General features: G+C 44.4%; 2 protein-coding genes across 2 annotated transcripts in view; both read left to right on the forward strand.

Moving 5' to 3' along the window:
• Positions 1-824, forward strand: part of spire1b (spire-type actin nucleation factor 1b) — a gene marked incomplete at both ends in the record, with an annotated part of 28254 nt that extends 27430 nt beyond the window's left edge. The window contains 3 exons of the mRNA XM_084444167.1: positions 1-11; positions 165-214; positions 569-824. The exon at positions 1-11 is cut by the window's left edge and continues 85 nt beyond it. Of these exons, the coding sequence (XP_084300293.1) occupies positions 1-11; positions 165-214; positions 569-824 (317 nt within the window). The remainder of the gene's footprint in view (positions 12-164; positions 215-568) is intronic.
• A 12430-nt stretch (positions 825-13254) lies between these two features.
• Positions 13255-23985, forward strand: rnf144b (ring finger protein 144B; the record flags this gene model as incomplete). Its single annotated transcript, XM_084444629.1, has 8 exons — positions 13255-13318; positions 15035-15319; positions 19964-20068; positions 20669-20729; positions 21482-21701; positions 22162-22306; positions 22632-22721; positions 23806-23985. The coding sequence occupies exons 2-8, from the start codon at positions 15128-15130 to the stop codon at positions 23983-23985; spliced, it is 993 nt and encodes a 330-aa protein (XP_084300755.1). The 5' UTR covers positions 13255-13318; positions 15035-15127.
• Positions 23986-24532: the final 547 nt, after the last annotated feature.

Consider the following 24532-nt stretch of genomic DNA (forward strand, 5'->3'; position numbering starts at 1 on the left):
CCATGACCGCTGTGAGTGCAGCAGCAGCAGCAGGAGGAGGAGCAGGAGGAGCAGGGGCGGGAGGAAGAGGAGCAGGAGCAGCAGCATCAGCAGGAGCCGGAGGAGGAGCGGGAGCTACAGCGGGAGCAGCCGGAGGAAGAGGAGGAAGAGGAGGGGTCCCGAAGCCGGAGAAAGCTTCCAGCAGCCACCACCGTCTCCAGAGGACCATGTCCAAGTAAGCTCCTCCCTACTAAACCAGTAGTGTGTTCACACAGCTACATGCTAAACAAAGGCAGGCCTGATAGAGTTGTTCACATCCCCTCAAATCAAAAAGTGATCAGAGAAAGTATCTAACTTTGAATGGGTGGATGAGAGGCCATTGTAAAGCGCTTTGAGTGCCGCTAAGGTGGAAAAGCGCTATATAAGTGTAGTCCATTTACCATTTATATGATAGTAAATAGATCAGTCGGAGCATACAAAAGTACACTCATTTGGGAGGAGGGGTTGAACTTGAAAATGACCAAGTGAAAGCGGTAAAAGGCAGACAGTTTGGTCTTGCTAATGCCCGTCGTCTCTCTCTGACCCTCAGGCTGTCGAAGCACGGAGGAGCCAAGTCTTGTGACGAGCTGGAGCTCCCCCCGGAGCTGACGGAGGATTGGGCCACCATGGAGGTGTGTGTCGACTGCAAGAAGTTCATCTCTGACATCATTTCCTCGAGCAAGCACAGCCTGTCGCTGGCCACCAAGAGGGCGCGGCTAAAACGCAAGACCCAGTCGTTCTACGCGTCCTCCCCCAAAGGGGCCTCGGAGTACCGCCCCTCGGAGAGAACTATCAATGAGATCTAGACTCCCTCTTCTCCTCCTATCCTCTCCTCTTCTTTCCTTCCTCTCTACTCTCCTACTTTCCCCTGCTCCTCTCCTCTCCTCTCCTCTCCTCTCCTCTCCTCTCCTCTCCTCTCCTCTCCTCTCCTCTCCTCTCCTCTCCTCTCCTCTCCTCTCCTCTCCTCTCCTCTCCTCTCCTCTGCTTCTCCTTCTGTCCTTCTCACCTCGCTGCTCCAGCGCTCATGGCACAACACTAAACTGGAGGCTGGATCTCACTGCTGGGTTCGATCTGGTTTCATCGTCTAGTTTGGTCTGGCTGTGTTGTCGACGCTGTCAGAGAGGGCTGCTGTGGACCGGGGAGGACTGCGGACTGCGCAGTGTGTGTTGCTATATGTGAGTCCCGATTGTCGTGTACAGCGCCCGTTCTTCCAGACAACAAGGATTAGCCAATTTTATACCGTCATACTTCCGTCGTTCATGATGTAAATACTCCATTAATGTTGTTTATCCGTTATAGATATGAGAACGAAGAGTTTGAGTGATAAAGAATGGAGTATGAGGGGTTGTGTACCGCTGCATTGCCTTGATGGTGCTGCGGCATCCATCCCCTACAATGGCACAGTGGGGTAGTGTAGGTCTCTGAGACGCTGGAGGAACCTACACACCCACCCAGGAAAGTCCCTGAGCACAAGATTGAGGAAGGAAGATGCACATTCTAATCCCTCAGGCTACGGCACTCAGACTGAAGATGAAGCCCAAATTTAGACAGAATTTCATGACCTAAGAGTGAGACACCAGGAGAAAGAAAAGCAACAAACGATCGGGCAAAGATCTGCCTAAAGGATATGGAACATTGAAATTGTAAATGATTTTTTTATGAGTTGTTTTGTATGGTGTGTACTTGCTGGTGTGTGTGACTGTGTATATGATGCTTCAACACAGGATCAGATTTGTGATGGAAAGTTGTCCCTTGTTGCTTTTGAAACGTTCAGGTAATTTTTACTGGTGGTAGAATCATTCTGTATGGTGTTCTCTGGGATCAGACATAATGTAAGCTGTGTCTATACTGGAAGAATCATGGGTTCCCTTTTATTGAAGCCAAGTGTACGTATGTTTTCCTATCGGTGGATTGACAGTTTAAAAACACATAGGTACACAGTTAACACAGTGGTAGCACATATGATATGTATATGTAGTAACAAAAGGTCCAAATCTGCTCCCTCTGTATCCTACTGGGCTCCACAAGGACAGGCTGCATCGCCTTGAGGACACAGAATCAGACGTTCTCAGATGTAGTGCCAAATAGATTCCTCTCCCAGTCTGAAACGTTTAAAACCCAAAGAGGTTGTATGCTTTTTTGGTGTAAATATCCAGTGATCTTGCGTGATGACCAAGCGGAACAGCCATGCATCCCAGGGTCTTTGAGCATGCTCAGTCTGCTGTTATCTAAGCTCTCAAAACAATAATGGTCTGCTGAATGAACAAACAATATTACACGGGCGCAAGCTGTTGTCAATGCCCAGTCATTAGTGGTTGAACACAAGCGTGACCCTTAAGATTAAGACTTTAGCATGTCATTCATTTCACTTAAACTACAAAGCACACCTAATAAAAAACATCATTTTGTTTATAGAATGATTTGGCCTATATTATATTTTATATCTCAACATGAGTACCTACTCTTGTATAACATTCACTTTAAATTAGGGTTGCAAATTTCAAGGAATTTCATTAATCGATAACTGTTAACCTTAACAAACGATAGTCGATTAATTGAGAAGAACGTCCAGCGCTGGACTGCGCTTTGCTCTCTTAATTTTGTCTTCTTTCGCTGTATCGTTGAAATTTCCCGGCATCCCAATTAGCCTTCACAACAGTCAGACCTTAAATCATGATTACATTTCACACAACTTCTGTTGATAACGTTCGTAAAAAAAAAAGAAGTTCCGTTCCATTAACAAGCAATTAATCGAGTAGCCAAATCTTACTCGAGTAAATTCTTATCGGCAATTAATCGATAGTCGATTAACTGTTAACATCCCTACTTTAAATTCCCTTTCACTCCAACATCACTGCAGATACATGCAGGCTACTCAAACCAGGCAGTACTAAGTATTTCTCTATTATCACAAACTGCCCACAGAAATAAGAGCCCAGAACTAACCATGTTCCCAGAAACATCACCTTGTTTTAGAGGGTATTCACCATCTACTTTTGTATTCATTTATCATTAGTTTTTTTTGTTATGAATGTAATATTTTATATTGGTGGGGAAACATACTGTACTAGAATTGTATCACATGTAATCTTTTACTGAGTTGTTTACACTTTATAGTAACACTGGAATTATACCACTCAGAAACATCTCTTTAAGTTGGTGTTGTACAGATGTACAGTTGATGTCCTTTTGTTCAGTTTTATTGGCAGCAAAGAATGCTAACAATCCTTCTAAACTGTTTAACCCAAAGCCTCAAAGTAATGCATTCATGAATTTCCGTTTCAGTCGTCACTGGTTCCTTCACTGACAAAACACTGTACAGTTTGTGCTCAATCAGAAAAAGGCACATTTTGAGGTTGACTATGTGTTTATTAAAGTGTCTGAGATAACCCAGTCTCCTCCTCCTCATCTTCTTCCCAAATCTCTGCCTTAAACACACTGCCTTCTTTCTCATGATCATATTTACGTGACAAATCAAACTACTGTTTGACGCACAGCCATCCTCATATCATATTGTACATACAGTGCTCTCTCTACCATGCTCATAGAACAGCTGTGTTGCCTTGACAATGTCTTGACAAAACTCACCCAGGGTTTATGAGTGAATCTCTCTGTCACACAGTATTGTACATGTAGGTTAAATAAAGACTTCAACCAGTTAAACAGAAAGGTGTTGATATTGTGATGCATACCAGGAACACTGAAATGTGACAGCAGCAACATGCATGAACTACTGTGTAGCTTGTACTTTCCAGATGTAATTCCCTACTGAGATCTCAACAAATCGATGACTATGAACAATAAAAAGTAATGCAATACCTTTCCTACAGTCTGATGGATATTTCTGGTGAGATGTCAATCTCTCATGCAAGAACAAAGGCTATTGGGAGTACTGTAGAGTTGAGACTCCTCAACAATGTTTAATGTAGGAAAGTCATGTAGTCATTTTTTACAAGTAATTGTCATATACCTTAAAATTTTGTAAACATAGAGGATTTTTATAAGATATATATTACCAATATACTGTATGGTCATAGAGCATCTTTGAAAAAAGTAAATAAATAAAACATTAAAATAAGAATATAGCTGCAAGCAGCAATGTGGGGGCCAAGCAGTTTAGCTGCAAGCGGCCAAGGAGTTTGACAAGGGTCAAGGATGGTCCCGAGAATTTCAAAAGTCAGACATATGGTTGAACGGGATTCGATCTCTGTACCTGCAAGGCCGACGCACTATCCACTGTGCTACGCCGGATGTTGTAAAGATGAATCGCCCTGGTCCACAAGGCATGTCAGCCTTCGCTAACCCCCTAACCCTATTAGCTGAATCCCAATCTGAGTGCGCCCCCAAAAAACATTACAGTATAAAACATGAAACAACATGATAACGCAAAGCACAAAACAAAATGTTTTTGTAAATTTAACTCAAATAAAGTGAGCAATTCAATAAAAGCAACAAATTGAAACAAAGAAAACAAATTGATAAAAAAAAAAAAAAGAGTAGTTAAGTAGCCACTGGCCTTACATTTTCACAACTGTTTACTCATATCATGACTAATAGAGCAAACTAGCTATACTGTAAATCTCTAAAATAATTAGCTTCCTCTCTGGAGTTATGTACTGCAGGTAGCCCAGTGGTTAGAGCATCAGACTGAGCCCGAGTCCCGAGGCCATTTGGTGAGGGCTTAACTGGTGTCTGGAGGGCTACTGGGTGACTTGCCGTCAGTAATGGCCCACAGCTGTGCCCTTGAGCAAAGCACTACCCCAACACTAGCTCATGACATCCAGGGGTGCTGCTCATACTGGCTGAACCTGTGCCAACCCCTGTGTGGGGTTGAGACAGAAGAGCAGAACACATTTCTGTTGTCCAAGTGACATAAACCCCTTGTCTTTACAAAACTGGTCAGCTGCTCCCTGCAACATCAACTTCAGTTGGTGTGACATTGTCTTCAGTCATCTGGTTCTTTGTCGTCGTCGTCCTCCATAGTACACTGAGTGCGGTTGACCTGCATGGTGTTGTGATCTCCTATGGTGACGTACTGCAGGCTGGAGCAGTGGACCTGCACACCCTGTGGCTCCGGTGGGGTAGTCTGCACCGTCATCTGGTGGCCACAGCTGCAACTGCATCCTGGTAGGGAAACGCTTATCAATGCTACAGTCAATCATGTCACATATAATGTTCAGTAAAGAACAAGGAAAGACTAGGGGAAATGTGTGAGCACAAAGACAGGAGGGCTCTACTCAGGACAAAGGCAAGATATGTGTGAGAGACGAGTGTGAGTGAATGAGCAAAATACAGTTTTGACCCGAATATATGACGACCCTGATTATAAGACTCATTTTTTTGAAAGACTTTTAGAAGACCAAATCTTGTTTTTATAAAAACAACTGTTTTATTGGAAATAATGATAATAAAACACATTGAATAAGGTAGGCTTATTCTCTATTATGAAAATAATCAATAGTCTTTCTAATACCAATTACCTGTAGGCTATCCATCTCACAGTGAAAAAAACAAAGATTAGCCTATCTAATGCAGGCCTAATGATTATCAGACTCAGATTGTTTTTCACTGCCGTAGTTTTCGCGTTTGAAAATACATAGAAGTGAACGAGCTTATGGCTGACTACTGACTACGGTGCTCTGACATTAGCACAAAGTTGGCTGGCTTCAGTCAGGTGGGGAACAGGCTATTTAGCGCCACCTGTTGTTGCCCATGTATAATAGCATGTAAAAGTCTAGATCCCGATTATATGACGACGGCCTCATCTTTTCAGACGTTTTTCCAGGAAAAAAACCCTGTCTTATATTCGGGTCAATACGGTACTGAGGCACTGGTGTGTGTACCTCAGCTCTATAAGACACACTTACCACCACCAGGCACGGCCTGCCCAGGGCTCGGGGTCAACAGGGGTCGCTGCTCTCCCACCACACTCTGATAATTGCTGTTTCCGATCACGCAGTTGGTCAGGGTGGAGTTTTGGATGTTGATGACGTAGGTGGGAGCAGAGTCGCCGCTCTCTGTCGAACAGGGAGAGAGAATAGAGAATAAAGTACAGCTACAGACCTGGGTTGAAATACAATTTGTTAGTTTTTTTAAGAAATTTATTTCAGATTATCCCATTTTCACCCAATTTGGTAGCCAATTACACCGACCTATATAATTATCCAACTGTCCCCTGTCGCTGCTGTGGAGGGTGCGCAGTTGGCGACCTGGAAGAGAGAGCCAGCTATCTGACTCTCAAGCCTGTGACTGGGACTCCGACAGCAGATGGGGTGGCTGTCGAGTGGTGGACCCTCACGCCAACTTTAAACTAACCACCCTCGTGAGTGCCAGCCCAATAAACCACTCTCCTGTGGGATCCCGCCATATTCAGATCTGGCGAGACCAGGTTGAAATACGATTTGAAATAATTTAGATTACTTATCAGTGTTTGATTGCTATCGTCTGGCACAATAGAAACAATGGGCTATTCCCAAAAATGCAAAACCCCACCCAGCTGACGCTCCAGGCAGACACAAGCAAATGCTGAAGTAATTGAAAGGATTTCAAATAGTATTTTCGCCGAGGTACTGGCAGCTACACATAGTAAACACATGGAATTTGATAAACATAGCATTGCTCTATATTTAATTGAAGCTGACATCGTTTGGCCATAGGCTTTCATCAAGGTTACAGATATAATAACAGGTTTATAATACTACAGGTGCAAAATGGCCACCTGAACTGTGAGAAGAAAGGGGAAGCAGGTGAGATAACGGTGTGTCCTCGGCAGAGAATATGACGGCATACTTTAACTTCCTCTGAGTTTTAAAGGTCAAATGGAGAATGGCATGGCATCACATGAGGTTTTAGCTGTTCTTACAGTAGCAGAGTCTTAAATGTAACATATAAGATCCAAATATAATGGTTTGATTCATTGTAGTGTGGCTCACCTGATGCTGTGTTATCCAAAGGGAGGTGTGCTGTAGGAGAGAGAAATGAAATTTGATTGTGGTATCCAAGGTAACAGTTTCAATCTCAAACTTTTCAGACACACAGACTGAGCGACACACACACACCCACACACACCCACACACACACACACACACTTACCGGTACCTGGCAGGCCTGTGACCTTTTGAAATATGTCAGGTCCACACATCTCCAGAGAGCAGTAGAAGAGCTGGCAGGCGTTGCGTCCCTTGCGTATGACGATCTGCAACAGATGCATGGCTTTCTGCATGTCAGTGGGCTGCGACCCAATCACCTGCCACTCCAACTCAGTAATGGTGCTGGAGCTCCTGAGCCTCTCCGCCACTCTAACGACCACACAGGAGGGGAGGCTCCTGATGAGAGCGTGTGACTGGAGCCGCAAGCTGTTGTCTTCAGGGAGGAAGGAGGGAAGAAGAAGAAGACTTTATTAAACCATCTCTCCACCCAAGGTCCCAGCTGAACATTTTGCTAATGAACGAAAATGTAAAATTCAACCCAGTGAGGACTTAACTTACAAAATGTCATTAAAGTGTAATCTCTCTAAATTCAGAGGTGCAAACCGATCACAGGTGAAAAAGGTGACAAACATGCAAAAACATACATACACAGATCAAACAAATGACCTATTTTGGATTAAAAACAGCTATTTTCACCTAAAGGTGACAAGTCTGCACCCCTGTAAATTGCATCACCTGGCAGACAGACTTGCATCATCCGGCAGTTTAGAGCCAACATCATGCTAACAGTAGCCTAGCCTCATATTGTAGCTTCCTAAACCACTAACACGTGTGAAATTGTTCAGACACAAGAACCATGAAACCTTGAAAATAAAAAAAATAACTTTGAATGGCAAAACCTGTTTTTGTTATTGTTTTGTTTTTGCTTACCATTTATTCCATGTGTCTCCGTTCATCACAGAGTAAAATAGCCTAGATAATTCTAAGAAAACGAATGGTCACATTACTAATTTCCCCTAAGGTTTTCTAGAAACAAGGGATAGCATAACTTCCTCCCCGGCACAAATCACCCCGCTCCCCCCTACACATTAAACTATTATATAAACTATAGGGGTGGGACGTCTGCCCACCTCCCTTGTTCTCTGTAAAGCGCATTGTGTTGCCTCTGGGTATGAAATGCGCTTTACAAATAAAGCTTTGATTGATTGATTGATTGATTAACAAGCTTAACATTGACATTGTGCTATTAGGGTATAGTAAAGGCTCCTCTACACACAGGCACGCACACAGACACAGACACACAGACACACAGACACACACACACACACACACACACACACACACACACACACACACACACACACACACACACACACACAGACACGGGTGGTGATCATAACGTGTTATTTTAGCTATATAGGGCCTACAAAAAGGATTAAATAACCACACTCAGTATAACACGATAATAACATGCAGGCCTTGGCTTGATAAGCAAAATATAGCCTAATTTAAATGAAAAGGTTTTACACAGGAATCCTACTTCCTGTATTGTCGTAGTTCCCGCTTCTGAACTACACTGTTTTATTTAGGCTATGTAGGCTACGTTTATAAACCTATTTTTTTTAAGCCTACCGCCTGGAAATAAACTTCCATGGAAGAATAAGTAGACCAGGGTATGGGATGGGTCTACCGTCTAATGGCCTATTTGATGTAATAGGAAATATTCTTACCAGACAAGACAGTTACTTCGTCGTTGTTGCTTTGTATCATCGCTGGTTCTGATGACAGTAATTCTAGCGCTTCAGTTCAGAGTTGCCGAAATCTCCGCCCCAGGAGTTTCCATCTCAACCGGGGAAGTCCCACGCCCACCTGTTCCGTTCATGCTTTCAGCCATTACAATAGTTACAGCAGGAACTTCAGGATGGGCCCGGGCAAGTTGTCATGGTGGACACATCAAGTTTTCATATTGGACGGGATTGCATAACCTGTTAGTCCTCCCATTCTATTTTAACTTATTAATAAAAACACAACGTTCTTGATTATTATAACACTCAGGCCTAGACTAACGTTACTTCCACAATATTTTTTTCACAGTTTATTAAAATTAAATGTAGCCTATTTTAATGTATTTATATTTATTGATGTCTGCTTCGACCAAAGGTTTTGGTTTTCAAAATATATTACAAATGTATTAAAATTCTATAAATAACAAAAAATATATAACAAAAATGATAGTGTGATACGGAAAGGGTCAACTATTATTAGGGGCCGGGTGGTCTCAGCTGCTGGTCCCTCTTGTATTTCCCAATATTCTGAATCTCCTTCTTCTTCCCAGGAAGTCTGACTTCCCATGCATGAAAAATCACCAAACTTTGCACATAGGTCCAGTCCTATGCCAGAAGTCCTCAACTGGCATTGTGGACCAATAGTCCAGATGGTGGCGCTACAGCAACCGTCTAAATTTTTAAACTTAAAAAAGCATAAGAAATCGTGCAATCATTTTGAAACCACCACAAAATGTAGGCCCAATTGACCCCCCCAATTGCTACACTACATCTTAAGACTGTCCTCCACAAACGATTTCACAGATTTTTGAAATATCACCAGTAATCAGTACTGTATGCAGCTACTGCAAATACTAGCTCAATAAATCTCCAATGTCCATGAAAAAATGTCATTTTCATGACATGGTCGATGTAGTTTCAGAATTTTATCTCAAAAACCTTTTTTATTTTTTTTTACAGTATTTTGGAGTCTGTCCTCATTTTGTCCCCTCAAACTACTGCTGTTACAGGGAAAAATACACCCACCATCCTATAGGGTTTGGGAAAATGTAGTCCCAGACACGACCATCTTGTGTCTACACAGGTGTATCTATTTGTCTGATTGCATAGGATTCTATGCAGTAGAGCCAATCAGACAAATAGATACACCTGTGTAGAAACAAGATGGTCGTGTCTGGGACTACATTTTCCCATGCCCTATAGTGCAACGGCAATGTCTCCACCAATCAGAGATGTTGTTGTTGGCAACCCCGCCCCAATAGCGGACCCTGACTACAACTGGCCTAAATTGACTCTGCTTGAGAGGACACCTGTGCCACTAATTGTTTGATTGGTTTCCACCCATCTTGTTAGTCTGTGTATATATTGCCTATGTAGCTCCCTTCTTATTCTTTGTCTATTCATTATTTGCTGTAGCTGTGTGTTGTCTCTGGTGTTGTCCTGTGCCAACTTGTAAGTCTGTAAGCTTTTAAGCTGCTTGTAAGCTTTGTCTTTTGTTCTCCACTTGTTGAGTGTATAATAATAATATGTTTAGTCTCTGGTTCTAGCCCCTAATGGTGCCTTTATTTTAACAAACATTTTGTGGAAACTCCTGAAACCTCCATGTTACATGCACCTGTGACATTTACATGCAACCCTTGATATTGTGATGTTTAAATCAGTGTGAAACCATCTATGGCTTCTCACATGGCAGGTAACTCAACAAGAGTTCAAGCCCAGGGGGATGCAGAATAAAAATGCTAATGCATACTCCATTGTGCTGTGGACATTTTAAGCTATTTTTTTTATTTGGAGCTGTTACTGTTTATTTTGTTTCTCTTCATCTGACCAGTCTGTCTCAATCAGTACCACCTGTGGTTCAATCCAATCTGTGAATCTATGCTCATTCCAGAGTCCCACATCTCATTCCCATCACCGTATGTAGGCCTACTAATATGTTAATGCTGGATTCCTATGGTGTAAATATCTAGCTCTGACATTTACTTTTTAGGTCAAACTGCCAGCTTCTCACTTGGCTCAAACAAGAACATGACCTCCCCTGGTGAGTTCAAGCCCCGGGTGATGCAGAATAAACATGCTGATCCCTACTCGGGCATGGTACTGTTTGGATTTCAGACATGTTTTTTTGTGCGTGGCTGGCCAGCTGTGCAGCTAGAATAGCAAATGTCCAGTAAATGTTTCTTTTTTTCCCTTTGTCCTGTTGTTGACCTGCAGTTATGTTGCTACCACAAGAGGCAGTGGTCCCAGAACCTGCAGTTCTGTTGCTACCACAAGGGCATTTATCGTTTTCGGCCACAGGAGGGCAGCAACAGGCTTAGATGGACTGTGTTCCTTGTTCAGTGGGCAGCAACCAGGCCCCCAGGATTCAAAATCTAAAGTGAAGCCCTATTGAACCGCGCCATATTTGAAAACAATGCCAGGTATCAATGACGTGTTCTTGTAGTCCACGAACAGATTGCATTCATGTGAAATGCAAACGCGCGTTCATGGCTTTTGAGTTAGCAATGAAAAGCGGCTTGCTTATTAATCTACTTTCGTCAAATATATCCGTTGGAAAACTTTTATCCAGGCATCTTAGTTTTAACAGTATAATTGTGACTGAACATGTTTTGTTTGTTAATAGGTGGTATTCAGTCTGTTTCTAGCTCGGCAGGTTAGCCGCAAACTTCATGCCGTAACGAGAGATCCCGTCTCGAGGTGGACAGCTGTTCAACTCGCCTGGGACCAGGTCCCCTGGAGCTATTTCGCCTGGCTGCCCATCACGTTGTGAACAGAATGAATACCATCTACTAGGCCACCACACCACTGTCCACGCCACGGACCCCACAACTCAGCCCCTGAGAGGGATAGAGAAACACGTTCTTCACCGGTGGGGGCAGGTGGGTAGCCTGGAGAGGGCTCCACTGCCCCTGACCCAATATGACGCGAGGGGGCGGAGTCTCGCCACCACGCCACAGACCCCACAACTCAGCCCTCGAGTGGGCTAGAGACACAGGGTCTTCACTGGTGGGGGCAGGTGGGTGGCCTGGGGAGAGGTACACTGTCCACGATCAGCTCTGACCTGAGGGGGCGGAGTTTCGCCATCACGCCCCTATCCACGCCAAGGATCCCACAACTCAGCCCCTGAGTGGGCTAGAGACCCACGGTCTTCGCCAGTGGGTGCAAGGAGATTGCCCAGAGGTCACTGTACTGCGCTCAATCAGCTCTGACCCAAGCGGGCGGAATCTCGCCACCACACCACTATCCATGCCATGAACTCCACAACTCAGCCCCTGAGGGGGCTAGAGACACACGGTTTTCACCAGTGGGTGTATGAAGATTGCCCGGAAGTAACTGCACTATACCCGAACCACTCTGACACAAGGGGGCGGAGTCTCACCACAACGACACAGACCCCACAGCCAATGGGCCTAGGATATAGACAATTAACTACCGGTGGAATGGTGGTGGAGCATCCATCGGGGACCCGCTGTAGGTCCGCTAGCCTTGTGTTATCTGGGTTTATCCCTTACCTTTGTCCAGAAACAGAAGTGGAACCAATTGCAGCAAAATAGCTAACGTTACAGTAATCATCAGTGTAACTGCTTTAGCCACTGACCACGCTACCATTAATGTTATGGAAGCTGCTGCTAGTTGTTGTGAGCTCATGAGCTAACTGGCACTATCTTATTGTGCAGGATTGGCATTGGAACTGATGTGTCCAGGCGACAAGACCTATCTTAATTTATCAGACATCATTTCATGTCATTTCAATACACAGTTATTTCAGCAGCATGACTAGCTTCCGTCCTACCAGTCCTGAACAGAAACAAGCCAGCCATGCACATAAGGCAGGCTGGACCTGGCCTGGTTTAAAGGAATTTTAGAGTCCCTCATATTTGCCATTGTCTCCTTCCTCCAGTGCTGCCAAGTTTGAATAGGCCTACGTGAACCTCTTAGTGCACGTGCCCGTACCCATAAATAGACATACAACAATAAAACTAAGTTAACAATAGCTACATCGTGTCTAATTTATAGCCTACATAATTCCAAAATTACAAATGTGCATGGGGATTACAGGTTAAAGGGGTAGTGTGCTATTTTTTTTTTACATTTAGACCTAAGAAGGCCTAAAGCCTAATTTATACTTCATAAACAAGCTATGTCATTGGCTCCTGGCCTTTGGTTGCCATGGAATGGAATGCCTAGGCATTGTGTTTAGTTTGGTTTCCATGGCGGGCTTAAACCCGCCAGGAGGGGGCAGCAGAGAGCAGCTCCAACAAGCCCTCCACTTCCTTGTTAGCAAAGCAGTAGGAGGTTCGTAGCCTGGGGCTGCCTGTTCCCACCCCACCACTATACAGAGGCACATTTGCCAACAAACAAGCCATGAGCTATTTACTCCGTGCGTTTCTGTAGCAACGGAATAGAATATTCGATAAGCTGTTGAAGATATCAGATAAGGGATAGGCGGTGCTTATCAACATCGTGTTGAGCGGAGGTGTCCTGTGTCCGGACTGCTGTGCATCAACAGATGAGTCTGTGTCAGAGCGAAAGCACTGCGGCTGTGGATCTGGAAGGAAGCAGCTCGCGCAGTGGTCGACCAGGAAGGTAGGCTGAGTCTCTCTCTCTGTCTCTGTCTGTCTGTCTCTCTCTCTGTCTGTCTCTCTCTCTCTCTCTCTCTCTCTCTCTCTCTCTCATATACATTTTCTGAACGTTGTCATTCAATGTATATTCTATATGCCAATTACACACACACACACACACACACACACACACACACACACACACACACACATTCGATGAAACGATTGCAGAATTCCAATGTTGACCACCTCACTGCATAACCTTGGCAATGCAGTCTATGCAGATGCAGTGTCAAACTTCCAGTCAATCTTTGCTGATTGGGGCTTCAAGTTGACCAACAGTAGCTATACTTTATTCACCTAGGCTATTGGTAGTTGCCTTCAGAATTAGGGAGCATGATGTGATCAGGGGTAGCCTACTTGACTGTGAGTTCCTAGAAGATTAATGAGGGCCTACTATAATCATACTTTCGTGGATCGGGTGGGTATTTTATGGGAGAAGTCCGACAAAATAAATACTCATGCAGATATTTAGAGAGTGTGTGTGTGGATCATGCTCTCTCTCTCTCTCTCTCTCTCTCTCTCTCTCTCTCTCTCACACACACACACACACACACACACACACACACACACACACACACACACACACACACACACACTCTCTCTCTCTCTCTCTCTCTCTCTCGCACACACACACACAGAACACATAGGCCACACAACTGCCTCCTTACAAATACGTATGGGAACTATTCACGGAACTGATCTGGTTTTGCGTATCTCCTTGTGTGGGGGACAATGAGGCTTTGATCACTGCCTGGTTGGAATGCCATCTAGACCTTGATCCATGCAGCATGCCAACAACAGTGTGCCAGGCATTGACGGTATACTAGAGCCAACTCAATACAGAGTCAAGCCTTCTATGAATATAGGCTAAGGCCTCTTGGTTGATTAATAGCCCTATCATGATAAACTCATTCATTGTTTTGAATCCCCGTTTGAAAGCCCTCTTTCTTACCCCTGCCCACTGCTCATCAATGGCTGAGTCAATCACTGTTTGCAACTTGACAAGCCTCTCCCCCTATGCACTTCTTCCAGGATTGAGACGTTAATGCAAGTTTGTAATAGTCAAAGTGAAACCAGTAACTGGTTAAATTTTCACTGTTGCAAAATTGCATTAACTCTCCGATCCTGGAAAGTGGGGGAAACCAGGATGCTTGGGAAATTCCCCAGTGAGTGTGTAATGGCCCGTGTTTACATGGGAACTGATAAAGGCCTATTGTATCTCCATGCAAAGCAGTCTGTTTTATTATATCACCAGTTTATACACGGTACCTGCTCTCGTCTGGACCGGCGAGGAGAGGCAGACAGTGCCGGCATTGTGTTGAAACGTCTGTCCTTCCCTGTTCTGGACCCACGCAATGCAGTCCTGCTTTCACCATGACAGTGCAGAAATGAATGCAAGGCACCCCCGCCCCCCACCCCCCCCACCTCCACACACACACACACACACACACACACACACACACACACACACACACACACACACACACACACAGTGATAATGTTGACACAGCGAAGGAAGTGTAGGCGAATTGCTTCTGTTTCTCTAATAACAGGAACTAATAACGTGTCAGTCAGTTTCTAGTCCTCACTGCTGTACATGATATGATGAGACTGCTGACTTTGTGTATGTGTGTTCACCTGTGTGTGTGTGTGTGTGTGTGTTTTCTCCTCAACCCAGCAGGAACATGGAGGACATCACACCAGTCTCCCCTCATCAGAAGGGCTAAGAGCAGCTAGAAGTTAGCTAGCTGACTGAGACTCAGACTCCACCATGGCCAACAGTACTCTTTCCACCAGAACCCCCTCTCCAGCCCTCTCTCCAGCCCCCTCCCTAGCCTCAGCCCCAGCCCGAGAGGAGGCCAGGGCGCCCCAGTCTGCCATATACTGCAAGCTGTGCCTTAGCGAGCAGCCCTCTGTGAAGACCAGTAAACTGCACACCTGTGACTGTGTCTTCTGTACTCCGGTAAGTAGACTGTCACACCCCACGGCAAATGAGACTGTATGAAATGACTGTTTTGTAGTTAACAAAGATTATTCTTGTTCGAGCGTGTCCATATGACTCGGTGGTCAAGGAAGTTTATCTGTCAGATTGGTAAACATCACATGCACACAGCTTTCCTTGAAAATGAGTTGAATGCAGTTCTTGTGTTCTATTCTAATATTCTTCTTTTTTTTTTTGCTTCTACATTTTATTACTGTATGATATATGTCTGTAACATATCTCTTCTGCAGTATATTCATATTCTTTTTGAAAATGAGATGGAGGTTTCCTAAAAACCACGATACAATTTCCCCCTGGGATTAATAAAGTACTGTCTCCCATCTGCAGCGTATCCGCGGCTTCTTAAAAGGTCTTAAAATTAATTTAACCAAATAAAAGGCCTTAAAAAAAGTGTCTTAAAAAAACCTCAGCACAGGACTATTTCTCATTAGACTGTTGAAGAATGGCTGATTGAATGAGGATTTGTAATTTACTTCATGAACGTAAAAGGGGTTTTCACATCCTCATATGTACAGTACAACTAGAATCTGTAAACAAACTGATCTCGTGGTGCTGTGGAAAGCGAGGCCTACGTGCTCGACATGCCTCAGTGCTTCAGTATCACATGAACATCACTGTACCAGCTGTCACCAGCTAAACTCGTTCTTCCGTCTATTTTTCAAAATGTTGAATGTTTTGTTTACAATAGGCAAGAACTGCATCATATGCAAAATAAAGGGAAAGATATTTTTAGACTTTTTTTCCCCAAATCTGACGGAGCAGAGGAGAGAGCTGGTAGGTCAGGTGAGGTGAGGAGGTGGTGAGGACACCCAGAGTTACAGAACAGAACAGGGCACAGTGATGATCATGTGACCCTGCATACTGGCCCATCCACCAGCCACCACTGGTGCAGTAGACTACCCAGCTAAAGGTCGCAAAGTCATTTGTTTTTAAATCAAATGTGAAACAAAATGCTTAACTTGTTGATATTTGTCTTAATTATTATGTTAATGTATATGTATTTTAATTTTTATATTTTAATGTATACTGTAGAACTATTATCTTTCTATCTGGAAAATGACTGACCTTGTCTTCACTGACAGTGAATATCATGAGGTGCAATGAATCTTATTACAATGAAGAATTAGCTATGAATTGCAAAAGAAAATCTGAGCAAGGATCCCCTTTTAGTCAGCTAAAACACTTTTTGAGAGAATATACATTTTGTTCACACAAAGATACTGTATAATTAAAATATATAATTATTAAACGTCTTCCAAATGATCAAAGTGTCATAATCTGCCGATCTTACTCTTATTAATATATCAGCAGCTCTTGGGCATTAGGTCTCACCTCATCTATCTATCTATCTATCTATCTATCTATCTATCTATCTATCTATCTATCTATCTATCTATCTATCTATCTATCTATCTATCTATCTATCTATCTATCTATCTATCCATCGATCAATCTATCTGTCTGTATGATGTTTATGTTCTATAAGAGCTGCACTGTAACATGTACAGCATTCCTTGACAATTCTAAATGTCTATTCTATTATTGTCTATCACATGATATTTCTTTTACATCCTGTTACATGTTTATCATATATTTAAACAGAGAGGGATGCCCAAACAGACAGACAAACACAAAGAGAGAGAGAGAGAGAGAGAGAGAGAGACACACAGAGAGAGAGAGACAGAGAGAGAGAGAGACACACAGAGAGAGAGAGAGATAGAGAGAGACATAGAGAGAGAGAGAGAAAGAGACATACACACACACACACACACACACACACACACACACAGAGAGAGGCTTCTCTTGGCTGCTCCTGGCAGGTGTTAATCTGTGCCTGTCTGGCGTCAGCCTGGCCTGAGCTGCTGCTGTTAGAGGTCAGCCTAACGCAAGGTCAAAGACAGAGAGAGACAATACTGTGAACTAAAGAACCCGGTTGCCAGTTTAGCTCCAGAGAGAGAATACACCTGATCTGCCCCCCCCTCCTCCTCCCCCTCTCTGCCTCTGATGAGCCGGAGGGGCAGGTCTGCCTAGTCCTCATCTGTTTAACAAAACACAGGGCCTGCACGAACAGACTCACCACACTTTGGCGGCTTGATTATGTTATGTCAACGTTATGATTATGTCAGCGTTTACAGTCAAGTCAAAGTTACGAGTCAAGTTTAAGTTTTTGGTTAGTGCAGCTGACAAAAGCTGACAGATGAATATAGAATACAGACTAGACTAGACTAGACTAGACTAGACTAACTAGCACTCGGGCCAGGTGCCAACTTGCTCCTCATAGAGCGCAACAGTGACCGCCCACTTTTATTAATTGTTTCTGTTCAGTAAGTGAATTTCACTTCATTCACTGACATTTCAGAAAATCCTTATATAAAGAGTTTTGAACCTAGAACCAAGCTGGACTGTATTGTGTGAAATCCGCTGAATGTGTTTGTCGAGTGCACGCTTCTGAGGACGATACTGCCATCAAAAAACGATTTTTCCAAAATGTGCGAGTGGCGAGCTCAATATCAAAATGCAATGGACAGAGGTAGACTTGATAATACCTGTTGAAGAGTAGGCTGCTGACCTATTGACCTCAAGGTGATGGCCTATTATGTGAAGTCCCTACCACAGCTTATAGAACCTCACCACCAGGTTTTTATTGTTATCCGTGGCTCATGAATCTAATATGTTATTGCTTAAACTACCATCACATGAGTCAATCAGTCACAGCCTCTTAAAATGCTTCTCACAATTCTCTCTCCCAAAAGTGTGTGTGCTCCAATGCACTCTCTCTGTCAGAGTGGTGCCACTTGATTTAGACCTCTGTTCGTGCTCAAAGGTCAAAGGTCAACTCCTCAGTGTCAACTCACACACATGCATTCCTCTTCAACCTCCCTCTCCGGAGGAAAGGCCCAGGTTAGACCCTCTTTAGTCCACCTGGGCGGACGGGCCTAATTTCCCTGCTGTCAGATCTTTAAGCTAAATCTCATCATCAATTCAATGACTCAAGCAAGATATATCAATACTCACCAAACCAATAAAGGCGAGGAGAACATATCTGATGCAAGGGTAAACATCTTTATATAAAATGTGATGTTATACATAAGTTATACAGATAATCCAGTTACATGAAAAATACAGGTTACAAAAGAAAAACATGAAAGAGAATAGCTCCCAGGTCTCCAGCCTCTGACTTCTTCCACACCTCTGTTGATGGAAAGAAAAGTCTGACTTCCTCCATTCCTCTGTTGATCGGAAGAATTCTGACTTCCTCCATTCCTCTGTTGATGGGAAGAATTCTGACTTCCTCCATTCCTCTGTTGATGGAAAGAATTCTGACTTCCTCCATTCCTCTGTTGATGGAAAGAAGTGCCTCTCCCTCCTCACAAGCTGTTTTTTGAACCTCCTTCCAGGTGGGCAGGGTGTTGATGTCACGTCTCTTCGGATGAACACAGTCCTTCTCTCCTCCCTGGCAGATTAACAATCCCTGCATTCAACATCTTATCTCTCTCACCCACAGCAGGACATCACAGAATAAATGTCTAATTAACATCTTATTAAATATCCTACTTTAAGCATTACCTATATACTCAAACAGTTGATACATGGATACATTCTCCAATCATTACATTGTCATTACTGTCTCACACGTATACAAGGTTACATAATTGATCTTGACTAAGAACAGATACATGACTTATAAATGTCTACTTCTACTTTAAGTGATTACATTTCCAATAAATGATATTCAACTCTAAGCAGTGTTACTAATTGATTACAACTTCTACTTTTAAGCCTGTTATTCACATCTTTACACACTAAATGCTGTTGTTGTTTCTCAGGCAGTCCTTCCAACACAGCTCCTTTGATTCCTGCACTTCTGATAAGCGCCAGGCCTGAGCCGGATGTGGGGGGGTGGGGGGGGGGTTCTTATCACTTTCCCAGAGCTAGCCGGGCCCTTGTCAGTTCCATGTGTGTGTCGACCATTCATTATTCATCCATCTGTTTTTTAGAGGGATCCACTTAGTAATAGATATTATATCTTTCCGGCCTGTCCCAGGTGCTTGGGCTGGATCTGCCCCCGTAGGCCTCTCTTCTCTCATGTGTGACTCTTGGGTCTAATGTTCCAGCCCTTGGTGCACTTGACAGTCCCCCTCGTTCCTGACTGGTGGTCGGGATCACTACAATACCCATCCAGCCACATACCCACCCACCCACCCACCCACCCACACACATACATGCATACATACATACATTGTACATACATACATGCATACAGTACATACATACTGTACATGCATGCATGCATACATACATACATACATACATACATACATACATACATACATACATACATACATACATATGCACGCACACACACACACACACACACACACACACACACACACACATACATACATACATACATACATACATACATACATACATACATACCTACAAACAAACAAACAAACATCTACAGTAGTTGATATTATCCAAATGTCAAAGGTGTGTATAACCTGTCATTGGATCAACTGAGCACATTCCGTGTCTGTTCCATCCTGTTCAGAAAGGCTTTGGAAATGTATCGTAGCTAACATGTTTGTCTACCCCCCCCAGTGTCTCCAGCAGTATGTCCAGCTGGCCATCCGGGAGGGAGGGGGCAGTCCGGTTACCTGTCCTGACATGGCCTGTGCTCGGGCTGGAGCCCTGCTAGACTCTGAGGTAAAGTCACAGATATGTTCAGGGAACCTAAACACTCCACTGGAACTGACTGAAGGGCGAGGGGACACGACACTGCAGACCTTGTGGCTAAACCCCTGCCTGGGACATCATTTGAAGATGAATTTGACCTTAAGTGTTCGCAAACCTTTGAAAGTTTGCCAAGTCTTTCAACACTATACTACCTAAGATGAACCACGTCTTGTTAACTGGTAAATAGCGCGCCTGCATGTAACGTGATGCACAGCCGTTCTGCAACACTCCTCTTTTCTCTACCTGCACCTCCTTTCTCTTTCATTCCAGTGTTTCCATAGAACACAATACATTTACTAGCAACAAGTACACAGTCACCATGTCGTCCCCCACCCACAATGAATCTTCCATCATGGCAGTGTGAAGGATTGGAAACTTTTTTATGAATTAACATGAATGCATGATCTGTGCCTGGCACAGGTAGCTAGGTAACATTCGCTACAGTGCAGCTAACGTTAGTGTTAGCTACTTAGAGAGTTTTTTTTTTTTTTACAGCGTGACTCCCTGTTACAGTAGTTAAGATGAAATGAAGGTTCAAATGAAAATCCCAGGTTCTTCTGTGATTTACAGATCGCTTGTTTTGCTCCAGCGGATCAGGTGGAGCTGTACCATCGGCTGAGGTTCGAGCGAGGTACTGTTCTGTTGTATTAGCGTAGCAGCGGAGAGCTATTTCAGGTCCCGCACCATCTGAGGGATTGTGATAAGCAGCCCCACTGGGAGGGCGCTAAGCTCTACATGCCTGGGATATCGTGGGGCCGTTGTTCCCCTCCTGTTCCCAGTCCAGCCAAGAGGCTATTGTAACTCCAGCTTCAAGGCCTTCAGTTTTACTGGGGAGTAGTGTTTGGAACTGCAAGAGTAGCAGTTGAATAGTTATACTGAGTCTTGACCAACTCTGCTGTCAAACATTTGTTTGTGTGAAGGATAACAGTCGTAGTATGTAGTATGTACCCCATATACAAACATATACTGTCACTGTGAAAGCATCAGCTATACTGTAATATGTACTCTTTCATTCTCATCAAATGCAGAGACCTGAAAGGTTTGTTTTGGTGATGAGACACCTCAGTCATACCTTATGTATATTCCGCATTTCCAACCTTTGCTGTAATTCCCCACTGCTGAAACGCCCAAATTTCATCCTACGGGGATTATTAAAGTTCATATCTACTGTATCTGGATTTTATCTATCTATGCTACTATGGTCCCAAATACGGAAATCGTACTGTAATGCCCTGTGAAAGCGTTATGACTAACATCTACTCTAATCTTTGATGCGTGGTGAGGATATCCTTTTATTATCTACTCTAATCTCTCATTCTCCCTCTCCTCCTCCTCCTCCTCCTCCTCCTCCTCCTCCTGCTCCTGCTGCTCCGGTCCCTGCAGGGGTGCAGCTGGACCCCAGTAAGGCCTGGTGCCCGGTGCTGGAGTGCCAGGCGGTGTGTACCATGCTGCCCGGCGCGGAGGGCGAGCCCACGTCGGTGCCCTGCCCCGCCTGCCGCGCCATCTTCTGCTCCGGCTGCAGAGGGCCCTGGCTGGACGGGCATTACTGCCCAGAGCACCGGCCTGCGACCTCGCCCTCCTCCTCCTCCTCCGACGGCACCAGGTCAGTCAGTACCTCCGACCCTCGTTGGGGCCCCGCCTCCTCACACTATGTGGGTCACAGAGCTGCTCTGGACACATCCGTCACGCGAGCCCTAGTCTGGTCTGTTTTTTGCTGTGTCGGTTTAGCAAAAGAAATGTGCAAAAAAATTGTAATTTGCTGTCCAGCGCCATAACCCAGTACACAGAGACCTATAGATACACACAGTCAGCTGCTTGTTATGGCTTCTCCAACCGAAAATAAATTGCCTAATTTAGTGCAGCCTGTGACGGTGCTAAATAAAGATTATAACATGCCCCTCCGTGATTTAACCCTGAACCCCTCTTCTCCCCTCTATCCTCTCCCCCCCCCCCCCCCCAACTCCTCCCCTCTGTTCTCCCCTGTCCTTCTCCCCCTCCGCTCTCTCCACTCCCCCACCCCTATCCCCATCCGCCTCCCTTCTCCCCCCCTCCTCTCCCTCCAGGGTCCGGGCCTGCAGTGATGCAGAGCTGCCCATCAAGCAGTGCCCCATGTGTGGGGTGTACATAGAGAGGAACCAGGGCTGTGCTCAGATGCTGTGTAAAAGCTGCAAGCACACATTCTGCTGGTACTGTCTGCAGAACCTGGACGTAAGCCTCTCCCCTTTCTCTGAACTGCACACGGTCCATACTCCAAATATCCCCTACTCCATACTCAGCACTCCCACTCTAAACTCTTGACACTATATCTTCACTACACAATGTATTTTAAACAACATACTCCAGTATCGATACTACACTTTTCACTCTACTCTTAACGTTACATAATACACATCTCATACTACAACAATCAATTTTTTCATTGTGTTAACAAATGCTCTTTACCAGCTTTTGGTTGTTTTCAGTTGTAGTTGCTGTGTTTCTGAGGAGGTTCTGAAGCAGTTCTGAGTGTAAGCGTTGCTGTCTCTCTCTGAAGGGGGACATATTCCTCAGACACTATGATAAAGGGCCATGCAGGAACAAGCTGGGACACTCCAGAGCATCCGTCATGTGGAACCGAACACAGGTGACAGTGATTTTACTACTACATCATTTACTGTAACGCCGTCAGTTTGCACTTCCTCTTATTACCATTTTAGTAAGAGTTGGTTAAATTAAATTAAATTACTGGACTCGGGGGGGGCATGGTACACACATGCAACTTTCGGGGGTGTTCCCTGCATTTATCCTACCCTAGCTCCTCCTATAGGGGCAGCCAGGAGCAGTGGGCGGCCATCATTCATGACGTCTGGGGTCCAAGTCCAAGTGGTCAGGGCATACATCCATGGGTCAGGGGCCAGACTGAAGAGCGTCTGCTCTGCATGTTTTTCCTAATGGGATATTTGGGAGGGAACCCTTGCAAACACGGGGGAGAACGTGCAAACTCTGCCCAGAAAGGCCCAGAGAGCTTCTTGCTGTGCGGCAGCAGTACTAGGTACTGCGCCATCGTGCCGCATGTGAGCGATTTTGGGGTTCAGTGTCTCGCTCAAGGACAGTTCGGCACATGCGGGGAGTGGGGATCGAAACCAGTGACCTGGTGATCCCAGCTCTTGCGAGCTGGCCGCTCTACGTGCAGATAACTAGTTCACTAGTTTCAATGTAGATTTATCATAAAAATAAAATACAAACTCTAAAGAGGCTTGTGAGCCAAAAGTATTAGGACTCCTCATCGCTCCTGCCTCCCAACTTAACATGTGGTACCAACGTCGTAATACTACAGTATTTGGTGGAATGCAAACCTCAGACATCTTAGACAGAGGTGAACAAAATGTAAATTTCCCATACATAAAAAAAAAAAAAAATCATATTGGATAATTTTTTTGGGGGAAAACAATACTTTTATTATGCATAAAAGCTCTGTGGATGTTTTTTAATTAAAAAAAAAAAAGATTAGCCTACATCGAAATCTTTACTATTGCACCTTTAAACACAGAATCAATCTCTGTTGTTGGTTGGCTAAGGGATGACCACTCATTTAGAGTTGGTTAGTTAGAGTTTGGCCTGTGAGGTATAGTCTACAGTGACTGGTCACTGTTTGTAACTGTACCGTGTGTGACATGTTTTAACGTGTGTGTGTGTGTGTGTGTGTGTGTGTGTGTGTGTGTGTTCAGGTGGTGGGTATCCTGGTGGGGGTCAGCGTCGTTGTGCTGATCACCTCCCCCCTCCTCCTGCTGGCGTCCCCTTGCATCCTGTGCTGCATGTGCAAACCCTGCATAGGCCCCAAGAAGAAGAGGAAGAGGAAGAAGAAGAAAAGTGAAGAGCTCAGTCAGATAGACCCAGATGGACTATAGGGCTCTTCCTCTAACTCCCAACCTCTCTCTCTCTCTCTCTCTCTCTCACACACACACACACACACACACACACACACACACACACACACACACACACACACGAGGCAACGAGACAGACACACAAACACACCCACATACTCATGCACTCACTGTTTTTCACTCGTGTGTGCCTACACACACACACACACACACACACACACACACACACACACACGGTACAGTCCCCCTCTCATATCCCCACCTGTCACTCATACACTACAGTGCAGTACTGTACAATATGGTACAGCCCCTCATGTGCCAAGCGTCATGATGCCAAACCAGTCTTGTTAGGTGCACAAGTGCCTCATCCTACAGTGCCTGGTATTTGGTGGTATTTGTTTTGCCTTCCATTATATTATGCAAACTTAGTGTTGTTTATGAAATAAACAGCTATATCTCATTGGAAGATCCTTTTAATGAATGCAAAACATTGTGTCATAATATGCAAGGGGAACAGCGTCATTGTGTGCGCTGTGCTGTGGAGGGCACTGAGGAGAATATAGGGCTT

The sequence above is a fragment of the Borostomias antarcticus genome (genome assembly GCF_949987555.1).
Source record: "Borostomias antarcticus genome assembly, chromosome: 10".
NCBI classification, from domain to species: Eukaryota; Metazoa; Chordata; class Actinopteri; order Stomiiformes; family Stomiidae; genus Borostomias; species Borostomias antarcticus.